This window comes from Haemaphysalis longicornis, unplaced genomic scaffold, assembly GCF_048455015.1.
Source record: "Haemaphysalis longicornis isolate Haplotype H1 unplaced genomic scaffold, Haemaphysalis longicornis Haplotype H1 scaffold_3, whole genome shotgun sequence".
Classification (NCBI taxonomy): domain Eukaryota; kingdom Metazoa; phylum Arthropoda; class Arachnida; order Ixodida; family Ixodidae; genus Haemaphysalis; species Haemaphysalis longicornis.
The window spans coordinates 92,352,787-92,366,344 of record NW_027526335.1 but is presented as its reverse complement, the minus strand read 5'-3'; the positions used below and the strand labels follow the sequence as shown (position 1 = coordinate 92,366,344).

At 46.8% G+C, this 13,558-nt stretch overlaps 1 protein-coding gene across 1 annotated transcript in view; it reads right to left on the bottom strand.

Annotated features, from left to right (window-relative positions):
* The window catches only part of LOC144174864 (ran GTPase-activating protein 1-like), a 33,842-nt gene extending 20,312 nt beyond the window's left edge, over positions 1–13,530 (bottom strand). The window contains exons 1-7 of the mRNA XM_077703812.1: positions 13,370–13,530; positions 13,153–13,299; positions 12,706–12,833; positions 10,248–10,307; positions 8,666–8,800; positions 2,884–3,063; positions 1,619–1,777 (exon numbers count right to left, since the gene is read on the bottom strand). Coding sequence (XP_077559938.1) covers positions 1,619–1,777; positions 2,884–3,063; positions 8,666–8,800; positions 10,248–10,307; positions 12,706–12,833; positions 13,153–13,270 — 780 coding nt within the window. The 5' untranslated portion in view covers positions 13,271–13,299; positions 13,370–13,530. The remainder of the gene's footprint in view (positions 1–1,618; positions 1,778–2,883; positions 3,064–8,665; positions 8,801–10,247; positions 10,308–12,705; positions 12,834–13,152; positions 13,300–13,369) is intronic.
* Positions 13,531–13,558: the final 28 nt, after the last annotated feature.

Sequence of the window (13,558 nt, the reverse complement as noted above, 5' to 3'; positions counted from 1 at the left end):
GAGTTGTAACCTTTTTGGAAAAAATCCTGAGCCATTCCACTCCCCTTGGAATGAACAAGCGATTAGACGCTTTCACTGCGCAACAAAATGAGGCGCTGGCTTGACCTTGGCTGAGCTTGAAGGTAGGACTCGATTGAATGATTATGAGGTTTAATGCGCCAATGTTACACAGGTGATGAGGCACACCGTAGTGGAGGGCTCCGGATTAATTTTGACCACCTGGGGATCTTTAAAGGAGCCATGAAGACAAAATACAAGTTGGGTTTATTAAAAAGACGGCTTAGTCCCGATAACAATGATACCAATATCATCGCAATCTTCGAACAAATAACGGAGATATTAAAGAAAACGTGTGAAGCAGTCGCGACTCCCTAGCCAATTTCCCGCAAGACGTCACGGAACCTTGTTTGTGCGATTGGCGGCCGCCTAACTGACCTGTCGCGACGACACATGACTGGACGTCTGTAATGGGGCCTCTAGTTCCATTTGACCGCATCACTTGAATGCTAATGTTTTATTGTTGGCCCGTATGACGTCATTCTTGCTCATAAGACGTCACTGTGGCACAAAATTTGAAAGCTTTTAAATGCTTCTTGCTTTTTTTTTTTGTTAAAAAACATCTTTTGTGGCTGTAACGGAGCTGAGTGAGATACTGAATCCTAGTTCTTTCAAACTAAACGAAGTTGTATTTTCTCTTTATGGATCCTTTAACATGTGCCGATTCACACCGGCCTTTTGGCTTTTCGCCTCCACCTGAAAAGTCGCCACCACAACTGAGAGTAGAACCCGCGTCCTCGGACTCAGCAGCACAATGTGAAGGTCAGACTCGCGCTACGAGGAACGAGTCATTTGCTGTGGTTGACCTGGAGTAATAAGCTTTGCTTAAAAGCCTCCACTTAGAGCGGGCCCTCATTGACTCAAGACTGACCGACAAACGTGATACTACGCATGCCAGGAGCACGGATATCAGCGTGTGCATCAGAGTGCCCCACACCCAACCTATGTCACCACTTAAAAAGGACGATAAATGGATGCAGCTGAAAACTGCACCCTTGGAGTGTGACGCCACTCATCCTACCACTTCCTGTTCTGCCATGGCCTTCAGACGTGCGATGCGAACTGTAGTGAACACCAGCGTTCTCAGGTTACTGCCGCTTTTCTACTTCTCTGTTAATTTGAGACAGTTTTTCTGAATTTTTTTTCTTGAAATCCAGCTATGCCAACAAAATGCAGACTACCCACAGCCAAAGGAATGTTTGGTAGGAAGACAATTTCACAGCCCAAAGGCGTGGTATGAGGGCTGGTGGCGCACAGTGCGGCAACAACCTATTCTCTTTCCTATCTTAAAATCCACACTGCCTTTAGGGACAGCCAAGGCCATGCAAGCAACCAGACAGCTCATTGGTATTGATGAAATGGGTTACCATTCTGTGAAGAGTGAACAAGAGAGAAAAGAAAGATTTGGACCCTGTTGTAAAGCTTTACAGTGCTCTCTTAACTATGGGCAAGAGAGTGTTGAAGAACATGTCAAGGATCACCAGCAATCTACGGGCACCACATTAGGAATAGTACCTCAACAGCCATACACAAACAGCAGAGTACACAAAGAAAGCGCTACCTGAGCCATTTTTGTCGCCCCCTTCAGGGTGAAGGTGTTGTCATTGAGATTGAGGATGCGGAGGTTTTTGTTGGACATGAGGCCCTTGGCCACAGCAGCGATGCCTTCGTGGTAGATTCCATTCTGAGGCATGGCGACCTCCTCCAAGCTGTGCATTTTCTGCAGAAAAAGCAAAAGGCCAAATCAAAAACATGCACAGGCTGTTTTAAATGTACAGCATTCCAAATCACCCCTCCACCCCCCCCCCCCCCCCCAAAAAAAAAGAAAAAAGAGAAAAGAAACACATGCAAAAGACACAGAAATTAAAAATTTGTTTGTTTTTGAAGTGGCAAGGCCTCCTTCATTTACCGAAACACTTTTTTATACCACATAGAAACAGCGCTTTGCAAAACAGGCAACACCCTGACACAATGCCGATATAGTCATGTCTCATTAATGTGGACACCCCTCAATATGGACGAAAATTTCGACGACCGGTCTCTCGCCATGCAAGTCTGCCTCGTTACTATGGAAACACGCAGTCTGGGCTATGGACGGCTATTTTGGGGACGAAACGGCTAAATACAGGCATTTTTGTCTCGTCATTAGGGACGCGAGATCACAAATAAAAAATTGCAAAAAATGACTGGTGATGCAAGTAACAGGAAGCCGAAGCATGCATTTATCTCCAAACGCTCTTCAGCACTATCTTGGAACGCTGTTTCATTCAGTACCATCGAATTAGATCGGGAACATTCATGATCAGCGAACAATACTCTAGGGTAGTGATGACAGGGTGAAGCCCTATCAAGCAAGATTGCCCTGTGCAGCATACACTGGAGACAGCAAATCCTGAGGCTCAGGACAAGGTAAGTGGACGATAATAGTTCATGCCAATATTCGATGCGCACAAAAGACAAGGCTGTGGGCTTCTCTGGTGAGTTTGGCAGAGGCAATGGCTGGTGTTAAGCGTAAATGGACCGAGCTTCCCACTCAGCTGAAAAAGGAAGTATATATGCCACTTCAAAAGTGACATGCCTTCAGCATGTTTTCCTTAATGCTTGTTTTTGACCTTGATTCGTTATTATGGACAACTCACATTATGGACGACTTTACTCGGGAATGGAGGCGTCCATATTAACGAGACATGACTGTATAAATGCAAGCAATGGTAGAGCACAGACAGACAGATAGAAGCTGCCATCAACAGAATGGTACACTTTACGCCAAGGAGTGATGGTTCCAGTTCCCAAAATAGCGCATCCAATGTTGATTAATCCACTCACCCCAAACACGGCCCCCATGGCTGTGGCGCCCACGTTTTCCAGACGGTTGCGGCCACAAATGAACGTGCGGAGGGCCAGGGGCTTGCCTGCTTTGGTGCTCTCCACAAGGCAGGTGGTCAGCGCTTTGGCCAACAGCTCTGCACCACCAGTGCCCAGGCCATTGTTATTGAGCCTCAGGATCTGAAAAAGGCAGAGCGGCCCTAATGCACAACACTGCTGCCAAAACCAGGGGCACAGTTACAACCCAGCGCCAACTGTCAGCATTAAAATAAATGTGCCCGGGATTCCCAGCTCGCCTGTTTTAACTCTTTCGTTACCGCGGGAAAACATACCGATTTTCGGAGTCTAAGAAAACTTTTTTTTTTCTGCTAAAAAATTGGTTAGGCACTAATTACAGGAACACAAAATGCAGATGATTAACAGATGATTAAACAGATTAACAGATGCAGATGATTAAACGGCCTTTCCAAAAACACCAGTTATGTTTTCATACATCACAGCTGCAAAAAAAAAATTCAAAATCAAATTTTTTGTTAAGGTGTCGAAGAAAATTATAAAAAAGGAGTTGTGTATAACAAACCACCGACAGTAGAAAAAAAATTGGAACACACATTTTGTAGGGAAACATTTCAAAAACACATCCTCGAAAAAATGTTGCCCTGCGCGGAACACTTTGTGAGATATAAAAAAAAATGTTGGCACACGTGGCGCCTGTGACATGCGGTGAAGCCCAACCTCCATTTCAAAATGTGGAATTTCGGGTGGTTTTCTGGAAGAAATCTGGCGATTTAACATTATCAGAGGCACCAATTTGGCCCCGCGTGAAGTAAAAACATCTTGTCAATGACTGGCTTTGTATTTATGGCCAGCACAGTATTCGGAGCAAGCATGCAATGCGGAAAAACAAGCATGGAGTGGAAAACAAAACTACGTGGTTGATGCTTCTTGACGTTCACGGCCAGTTATCTCTCAAAACATAAACTTGCGGTTTATTATCTTCTGACTCGCTATTGCAGCCTTGATTGCAGGGATGAGGTGTGATGCGCTAGAATTGTGCCCTGCAAACTTTGACCGAGTAGCTGTTGCGCAATAAAAAAAAAATCAGCACTATGAGCCTTCTCTATTGCGGCGCCACCTAACATTTTTGAAATGAAACAGTGCAAAACTTTATTGGGGCACCGTCCGAATAAACTAAGGAGCCACACAAGACCTCCGGAGATACCCTCATATGGAAACGACACTGGAAGGCGAACAGCTGGCAGTGTGTAAGGCTGGTTTGAAGCGCTCTCCTCATTGGTACTGATATCTGGCGACTAGGTGTTATCTTTTGACATGCATCGGATGTTCTTATTACAGAAATCGGGATAGGGTGGGGTGAAATCAGGAGCGGCATGCTTTTTTCGAGGATCAGAAGCAGACGCTCAAGGCGCCATGGCAGGTAGACTGCGCAGTAGTGCCAAATATGAATTTTGCGATGTGGAAATGAAACCGAAACTATTGTAAACTGTTTGTGAATAGTCCTGTAGTAAGTAGAACTACAACACAACTTTGAACAACGTGCGCAAAGGCAATAAAACTGCCAAAAGTGACTTTGCAAACAGGCACTGCTTGTTATTTTCAGCTGATTTTAGGGATTATTACTGCCAGAGTGCAAACCTGACAATTGAAAATCATCTTCTGATCCACCATTCGCTCCTGATAACAAAAACCAAATGCTGACGTGGAGTAATTATGAGTGGCATGCATCCTTCTGTGGTAGCAGTGGCGCGTCCTTTTCCACACCCAGTTGACACAAACGTGCAAAAATGAAAACAAAACTGATTTTGAAAGGGCATTATCTGAGCTAACCCCAAATAGCTTTACTTGTTCCAGAAATGCCTGGAACGCCATGAAAAGGGGTCCCAAGGTATCATTCAAATTTAAACGATTTTGAATACTGGACTGCTCAGGGTGAAGGCAAACTGAGCATGGTGGTACACAGTTTTTGATGACTGATGACACAGCTGCTTTTCCAATCAAATACAAAGCCATGAAGGAAAAAAAAAAAAAGCATTTTTTACTTGTGTAGGCTAGAAGTGCATGTTTTGGAGGTTGACGGGCAAGGTGTCACACACAATTATGGTCAAAGCCTGTGCGAAGGTGCACTATCCAGTGGTATTAGTGAAACTTTTGACGCAATTCCATGCTTTGCATTTTGCTGACACATCACAAGCTTCACTAACGGGCACTACCTAGAGTGTACAACCATCTCAAAGCCATCGGCATGGCCTAAAACATACTTTTGAAACGGACCAAAAAAGTAGCTGCACAACGTTTCTGAGACCTCCCAGCAACAACAAAAAGTGCCCACTTACAATGCTCGTTTTACAGTTGCACATTACAGGCCTTGCACAAAAACCACAACACGACTCCAAACGGACACTTTTTGAACAGATAGCAATGATGAGATTGCCCTGCAGCCACACTGAAAGCAGTTCCCCTCTTAAAAATGTCCTGGTCGCATCTACACCTGGGCTATATATGAGGTGAGCCGTAGTGCAGGACTGCAGATTAATTAAAGGAGCACTGACACGAAAATTTTATGTTGCACTTTTATTGCTTTTATCGATGCTTATTGGTCTGGTGAACCTGAAACAGCACTTCGAATACTTCAGCGCGCGATAGTTAATTACATTGAACGGCCTGAAAATCGTTTGTTTCAAATTCCCGCGCTTTCATCCCGAACGGCGCATATGACAGCCTCTCGGTTTGACCTCACCGCTTTGTGCGGACATCACCGGCACCCGCTTGAGAGGGTGTTGCGCCCGCTCGCCGCTCGCGGGGCTGCGCGCGTGAAGTGATGTCACGAGTTTTTGGCGAGTGCTGTCGCGTCACTTCTTTTTCCTCTCCTGGAGTGATGTCATGCTGATGTCCATTTGCTGAGTGCCGCTCCGCGCGCTGCTCCGTCGGCGCGATAAATACGATCCAATTGAACTATGTTCTTCGCGTCGCAGGCCGCTAATATTTCAGCCAGGGTATTCTGTTGAGTGAAGGAAGCGAACTGTGCAATAATATTAACGCCGAAAATTGGTGTCAGTGCTCCTTTAAGTACTAGGTATAAGCTTGGGAGTGTTGGTAAATCATTCTTGGGGCAGTGCAAAAAGACAAGGCATAAGCTGGACGTGTTTACATCCCGGTTATGTCTTGTCTGGATCTTCCTTCGCGCTATCCACAGAATGATTTAGAACATCCAGGGAACCTTAAAATGAAATCCGAAACCTCAAAATGCTCTATTTTAGTTCTTTTTCTCCCCAGAAAAACAGTTGCTCAGGCCGAGAACTAAACCTGCAGCCCCATGTGCCCGATTGTCTTAGACACTGAGGCAGGTACTTATGGCAACTAAGGAACCTCGACGATCCAGCCCTCAGCAAGCTCCTTGACTCCGTTAACGAGGTCTGGCTCTCTGGTGACATACCAGAATCTTGGCTCCTCGCTGATATCGTCCCGATACCGAAGCCTGGTAAGCCACCCGATCAGCTCCCTAATTTGCGTCCAATAGCCTTGACGTGCACCCTGTGCAAACTGTTGGAGCGCATGCTGGCAACCCGGCTTCAATGGTGGATGGACACTTTCCGGTGGTATCACCCGGCGCAGATTGGGTTTAGGCCCCGTCTGGGTACCGAGGATGGGCTTGACCACTTCTCATCAATGGTGTTACTGGGCGGCCGATCACACAAAGTGCGCACAGTGCTTGCCATGGACATAAAAAAGGCATACGACAACGTTAGCCACGGAGCCATCTTGGAAATTCTCCAAGGCCTTCTTCTCCCGGACAAGGTTTGCTCTTTCCTCCGGAACTTCCTCACCAAAAGATCCTTTTCGGTTCGCATTGGTGGGACGAGTTACGGTCACTTTATGCCTGTCCGCGGAGTGCCTCAGGGATCGGTAATCTCGCCCTTCCTTTTTAATGTTATTATGTTACCACTGGCCTGGCATCTCGGCTCTATGCCTGACATGCACTTTCTGATGTATGCGGATGACATCACAGTGTGGACTACACTCAGACCTGACTCGGCAAACCGCGTGCCTCCAACAAGCCTTGCCTGACACGCAGAAATGGTGCGAATATGCTGGACTGACACTTTCCGTAGAAAAGACAGCTATTCTGCCTGTGGCCAGTGCTTGGGGCCGTTGCCGACTGGCGATGTCTCCAATCGCATTGCAACTCTGCGGGCGACCAGTACGCACTGCCACCTCACTTCGCGTGCTTGGATTAGAAATTTATGCGTCTGGGTCAGCGTCTATGTGGATACGTTCAGCTCGCCAAAAAGCGGGACAGATGCTCCACCTCATCCGACGCATCTCACAGAAGTCTGGTGGCTCCTGTTTGTTCCAAAATGGCCCGTCTACTGGTGCGGTCTGTACTCCAGCCTCGGCTTGTTTACCGGGCACAATTCCAACACCTGAACCAGGCGGAGTGGGCTCGACTTGAGGCAGTTAACCAAGCCGCAATGCGTGCAATTACCTGCCTCCCTAGGATAACACCGATCCCGGCTCTTCAGGCTGAAGCTCAAGTTAACACCTTGGATGAGTTTGTCCATCAGCGTCGGTCCGCCCGCATGCATAAACTCACCTTTGTTGCTGAGGCAGCAGCGTTAGGAAATTACATGGGTCGTTCACTACCCACATCTCCAGCCTGCGTCGTTACCAGGCCACCTTGGCTATACCACCAGGTGACCGACAACAGGCCACTAACGCGACTTCATAATCGATGCAACGGACATACTGATACGCTTTTCGCGGTCGCGCAAGAACTGGCGGCTGAGTCTCAATCCCAGGTGGTGCAGGCATTTGTGGACGCTGGGGCCAAGGACTACGCGGTGACGACAACACTACAATGTCCTTCCCACCCAGAGGCCTGTCAAACGTGCTTCTACGAAACACACCGCACCCTGCCGTCTATGCTGGCTGAGCTTACGGCCATCCGGGACGGCTTGCAAGCACTAACTCCTGCTCTTCATCAAGCCCCTGGAGGTACTACTTTACAAATTTATACAGACTCCACGATGCCCATATGTGATTTACGTCGAGTGAATAACAACTCGGCTATCTCGCGGGACATTCATGACATACTGGATACGTACCCCTGCCCTCTGCGGCTCTCGTGGGTCCGGCGAAATACGCTTCCCGCTCACATTGCGGCGGATGGTGCCTGCCACACTGCATTTGTTCCACGACCATTGCCTTTACTGACATTAGATACCCCAGGACAGTTTTTACAAAGGAAAGAAGATCTTCGTCGCGCCACACGAGCTCTAATTCCACCGTGTGGAACGGACCTCCCTAGCCGACTCGCTCGCTGGGAGGAGGTCTTGCTGCGAAGACTTCGTGTTGGTGTAGCCCTCTCTCTCGCTGTTACCCGGGAGTGGCCACCACGCTACCATGCCCCGTTCGACCAGTGCTGCCCCTTTTGCACGGCTCCTGCCGAAGATGCCGACACAGAACATTTGCTGTGGACGTGCCCTTCATTGCAAGCGGCCAGAACACGACACCTTCGAGGCACAGGCCTCCACCCTGGCAGACCACCTGACCTCCATCGGTGGATATGGGGACCCCACCACCGCTCCCTCCTTGCGTTTGTTCGCGAAACGGGAGTTAACCTATACTTGTAGCGTAGTATTTATGCCAACGGGCATACTGTCGCAAAAAAAAAAAAAAAAAAAAAAAAGCTTTTAAGTGGTCGTTAAACACAGCAAAGCAAAGAAGAGAAAGAAGCGAAGAAGACTGGTTGCAGAGCACAAACCTCCAGCTGGTAACAGCAAGAAGAGCTGAGCAGAGGAACCAAGGCTCCGGCACCAATCGGTCCGAACGCATTGTCACTCAGGTCGAGTTCGGTCAGTGAGGCGTTGGACAGCATCATGCCACCACTGAGGTACCTCTGCAATCAAAAAATGTGTTCTCAAGTACATAGAGTGAACACAACCACACAAGGAAGCTACGGTCACTCATACGTTTAAATGACCGGTCCCCAAACAGCTGAACAACTTTATCATGGTGTGCTAAACTTTGCACATGAAGAAAGGACAAAGCAGCTATGTGACTGCATAAATTCTAAAAGTAATGCAAGTACCATATTTTCGCGTGTATAACCCGCACTTGCATGTAATCTGCACCCCCACTTTCAGCCCGCCCGGAAAAAAAAAAAGAAAGAAAAGAAAAATTCTTTGGTATTGCGTGCACATTTGATACAGGGAAGGCTGCACCAAAGCTACTGCTCAAGCAACCCATCACATACTATGTGGACAGAAAAAGTGTATATTTAGCAAGTAGAATATACTGACTGCAAGGCGAAAGTCCCAATTCACTAATAAAGTTCAGTTGTTAGAGTGTGCTCGTCCTTGCTTTTTCTTCCTTGCCCTTGTATGTTTTGCACAATCGCTGCCATGGAAGGCTTAGTCAGTGTTGCTGCGTAGGAGATTCACGGCACAACGCATATTTCCGTGAAGCTGCACTAAAGAAAGAACCCCATGTATTATCCGCAACCCTACTTTGCCACTGCAATTTTCGCATTTTTGGTGTGGGTTATACGTGCTAAAACATAGTAATAGTATACGGGCCAGTGGGGATGTTTCGGTGTCAGAACACCCCCCAAACTTTTCTCAGCAATGCAATCCCCCCTCCATTTTTTCCACATTTTGGCCAATTTTCATTCAAGCAGTTCACGCTCCGCTTTGGTATAGTATTAATACGTAAAAATAAAAATAAGCAAGTTAGATAAGAAAATGGAATGATGTTTGCATGCAGGCTATCTTTAAGTTTACTTTCTTTTCTTCTTGCAGCATATAAAAACCACCCAAAAATATTTCTGACTAAGTTATTGACATGATACAAGCAAATTTTAATGTAATACTGAGTAGTTACGGTGCAATACTGAATTAAAAGAGACAGAAAAAGTGAATCTGTGTAATCCATCATCTGACAAGTCAGCAGACGTCTAGAGCCTCAGCATACGTTATACAGAATGGTAAATTTAAGCTTCCAGGGAATATCTCCGCATACACAGGAGATACACATATTTATCTCAGCTTGGAAATTTCCCGCCAGTGGTCCTTTAGTAAAGCCTTATAAATAAGAGGAGACCTATTTCGGCAAGCTCTAGCAACTTATATGAGTACATTTTTTCCTAAGAAGACAGCTTCAACGACATGTCATCCCAAAGTTTGCAAAGCCAGTCAAGAATGTTTCAAAACGGCAATAAGTGACCGTCAAAATAAGATTTGAGAAAATGTGCGAGTTTCTTTCGTCTCAAAGCTAGCGGTGTTCGCACGCGCACAGTTTCTGCAGCATAGCCACACATGCCTGTGGCGAGGCCCGAACTCACGTACAATGGCATCGGGAATCTCACTCTTGAGGCGGCCTGTGAACATGTCCTTCCACAATGCCCTCTGAAAATTTCAAACAACAAGTCAGTAATGGCCCTCTGCATCCCCCCAGCATGGCCCCCACACAGCCGCTCTTACTGCAGGTGCTGTTAGCTGCAGTATTCGAAAGCCAGTCAGAGCAAGGACAGCTCTCAACTTCTCCACTTTAGCAGGGGGACAAAGGGCCTCTTGTCTGTGGCAAGGCTGACACAAGATCGATTATAAGAAGGCTATGAGAGGATTAATAATAGACGAATATAAACTCCTTGGACTCGCTGCCCGTGCCAATCTAAGCCATTAGAAAGATATTAAGCGTACAAGCAGTATGAAATGGGGTGCATGCCACCTCATTCATTAAAATAACCAACATAGAATTAGGGTGTTTTTCTCGTGCTCTTTTGATTTGCTAGGCACCTGGAAAGAACATTGAGGATAGAGCAATGAGCCTTATGAAGGGTGGTAAGTGTAATGTGAAAGGGCAGGAAAAGCGAACTTTGTGAATCAGGAAACAAATTCAAACAGGAGACATGGTCGAGGAGAACAGAAAAGGGTGAGGTGATGAGGACATCAGGGGGACCACTCGAGCAAAAGAAGGCAGCAGGGCACAGGATGAGAAGTTTAGAAGCAACGAATGGATTTTGGGCAATGCAGGACAGGAGCCAATGTCAAAGGCTTCTGACCTGGTGTGGACCTAAATGGGCAGCTGCTGGCAATGCTTTAGTAATTCTCAGGTTAGACAAAGTGGGGAAAGCAGCAGTGATAACATGTTGCACAAGGTCTTTCCATGCAATGTGGCCCTTTGTCTCGACACTAGTGAAAGTCTGCTGATGGGGACAAAAAACTTGGTCTCAATCCTCACCCCACTTTCCCATTACTCCTCCTCATGAGGACTCAGGTTGCAACCTCCCTCCACTATGCTTCTCATGAGGGTGGAACAACACTTCCCCTCTTGATGGGCGGGATTGTGTCCACTTCTTGCATCAGTCACAAAAAAGAAAGGCACTTTTTTTTTTGCATGTCTTCTCATCAAGAAACTGATGCACATTACTGTCTTGTAGTTTAAGCCTACGCAGCAGCTTCAGGAACAAGCAAAACAAAAGTGGTAACAAAGGACATCCTCGACGAAGTGATGAAACAAAGGACGATTGTTGACTATCATCCAGCAAATTCATAGGCATAACAGTACTATCAGTCAGCCATGCTGTACAGCACAAAACAGGAACTGGCAACTTGCGCAATCACAGACTTTTGCCAAATCCAGTTGTACTACGGCAACTTGGGCTGAAGTACCAATAACACACTCCATATAGATGTTTCAATATGAATATTGGTTTTAGTGGATCGTCCATGGATGCCACATGTCAGACAGTCACCAAGTAGGAGCTGAACGACTGCTTGAAGATGGTTGGCCAAAATCTTGGCAAATAGTTTCTAAAGAACAGCACATAACGCAATGGACGACACCCTACTCAGTACAGCTTGTAAATATCATTACCTTTCAGATTCAGATTATGGTGTTTACTGCCCTGAAGCTACACTTAGGCCAGGAGGCGTGCCGTAGTGGAGGGCTCCGGATTAATTTTGACCACCTGGAAATTTTTAACGTGCGCCAAAATCTCAGCACACGGGAGTTTTTGCTTTTCACCTCCATCTGAATGGCAGCCACCGCGGCCGGGATCGAACCAACGTCTTTGGGCTCAGCAGCCACAATGCCTTAGCCCGCTGAGCCACTGCGGCGTGTAGATCATCACTTTTCAGGACGATTACAGCATGACCGTCATAAGGTATAGGTGCAAGATATATGGGCTGGTGCAGCCACCAAATACCGCCAAATGCAGCCACCGAATAACAGAACATCTCGTACAATTCTGCACCAAGACCGTTATGTCCTGGGGCTTTGCCTTTCGTCAATGATTCAGAACTAGGCACCAATTCTTGGACGCCCATTTCTCATATACATGTTGGCTGCTCTCATCAGATCTCCTCCCTCCCCTTTCTCAACAAACGCTTATCCAAACAATCAATTTGCATTAGTGAGCAGCTGGATGAAATATCGCTGCCTTTTGTAAACGGGATCAACAACTTGCCCCCATAATACCCCTCAGTCTAATGGGGAGTGGGATAACGGTCCACACACCATACCTTTTATCCCAAACCCCCATTTAATGTTCCAAAAATTTGGATGTGTGTAGAGGTAGCGTGCCCGGGAATGCGCGTATTAGCACTTACATGGCTATATAAGAAAAAGATGTTTCTACAACTGCCAGTGTTTCATTACTACCTCAAACTTGTGTTTTCTAGTGTGTGTGCGTGCAGCATTAACCTACTGAGTGATGGGCACTTCAGTAGGCAAAAATTAAAGAAACCGGTGGAAGGCTGCTTTTCATTCTACCTGGCCTGTTTTCATGAAAGAATATATTACCTTTAGTGATGGCCGTCCTTCCAGCGCTTTTCCGATTGCCTTCGCGGCATCCTGACCCAATGTATTGCCTTCCAGACAGAGCGTCTCCAACTGTGGGCAGCGAGCTATTGCCTGTACAACCTTGCTAGCTGAAAGAGTAGGGAAAAATAATCGGGTATAACTTGAGCAACCAGCGTAGACGTGGAGTTGAGGACATGCTCATGCTGCGATTGAAATCAGTGCAATACTTGAGACGTTGGAGCTCATGCATCCCTTTCGGGAACCACATGTTGCTGCACACGCCCACTGATCACATCAATATGTAGGAGCGGTTTTCAGCATTGTCACGAAAACAATATGTCATAATAAAAAGAGAAGAAACCAAGTCAACCCTAAGCAAAAGAATCGTCGATCAAACGAAATCACGCACCATGGGTTTTTTTGAGTGGAAGCAGAAAAATACCTTACCATCACTCTCATTGTCCAGTTTTAGCCCTTTATCCCTGAAGCTGACTTCCCTGGAGTCTGTGATTGACGCTGAATGTGCTAGGTGTTCAGCCAGTTGTCCGATGTTTTGAGCTGCCATGCTGAACCCGCGCGATCACCGACGTTCAGCTGAAGAGAGGAAACAGTGCTTTCCACTTGCCCGAATTCCACGAGCTGTCCAGCTGATCAATTCACTTACCGTAACAGAAAAGGCGTATTTAGTGGACGCAGCAAAATTCGGTGCAAGCACTCGTCGGACACACCGGGTGGCACCGGCATATGCAGCACTCACAAGCACGCGACGACTACTCCGCAGAACAGGAGAGGAGGAGCGCTGTATGAAACTCTATGGTAAGAAGCACATGAAGAAGCACGCGCAGGTTGGAGC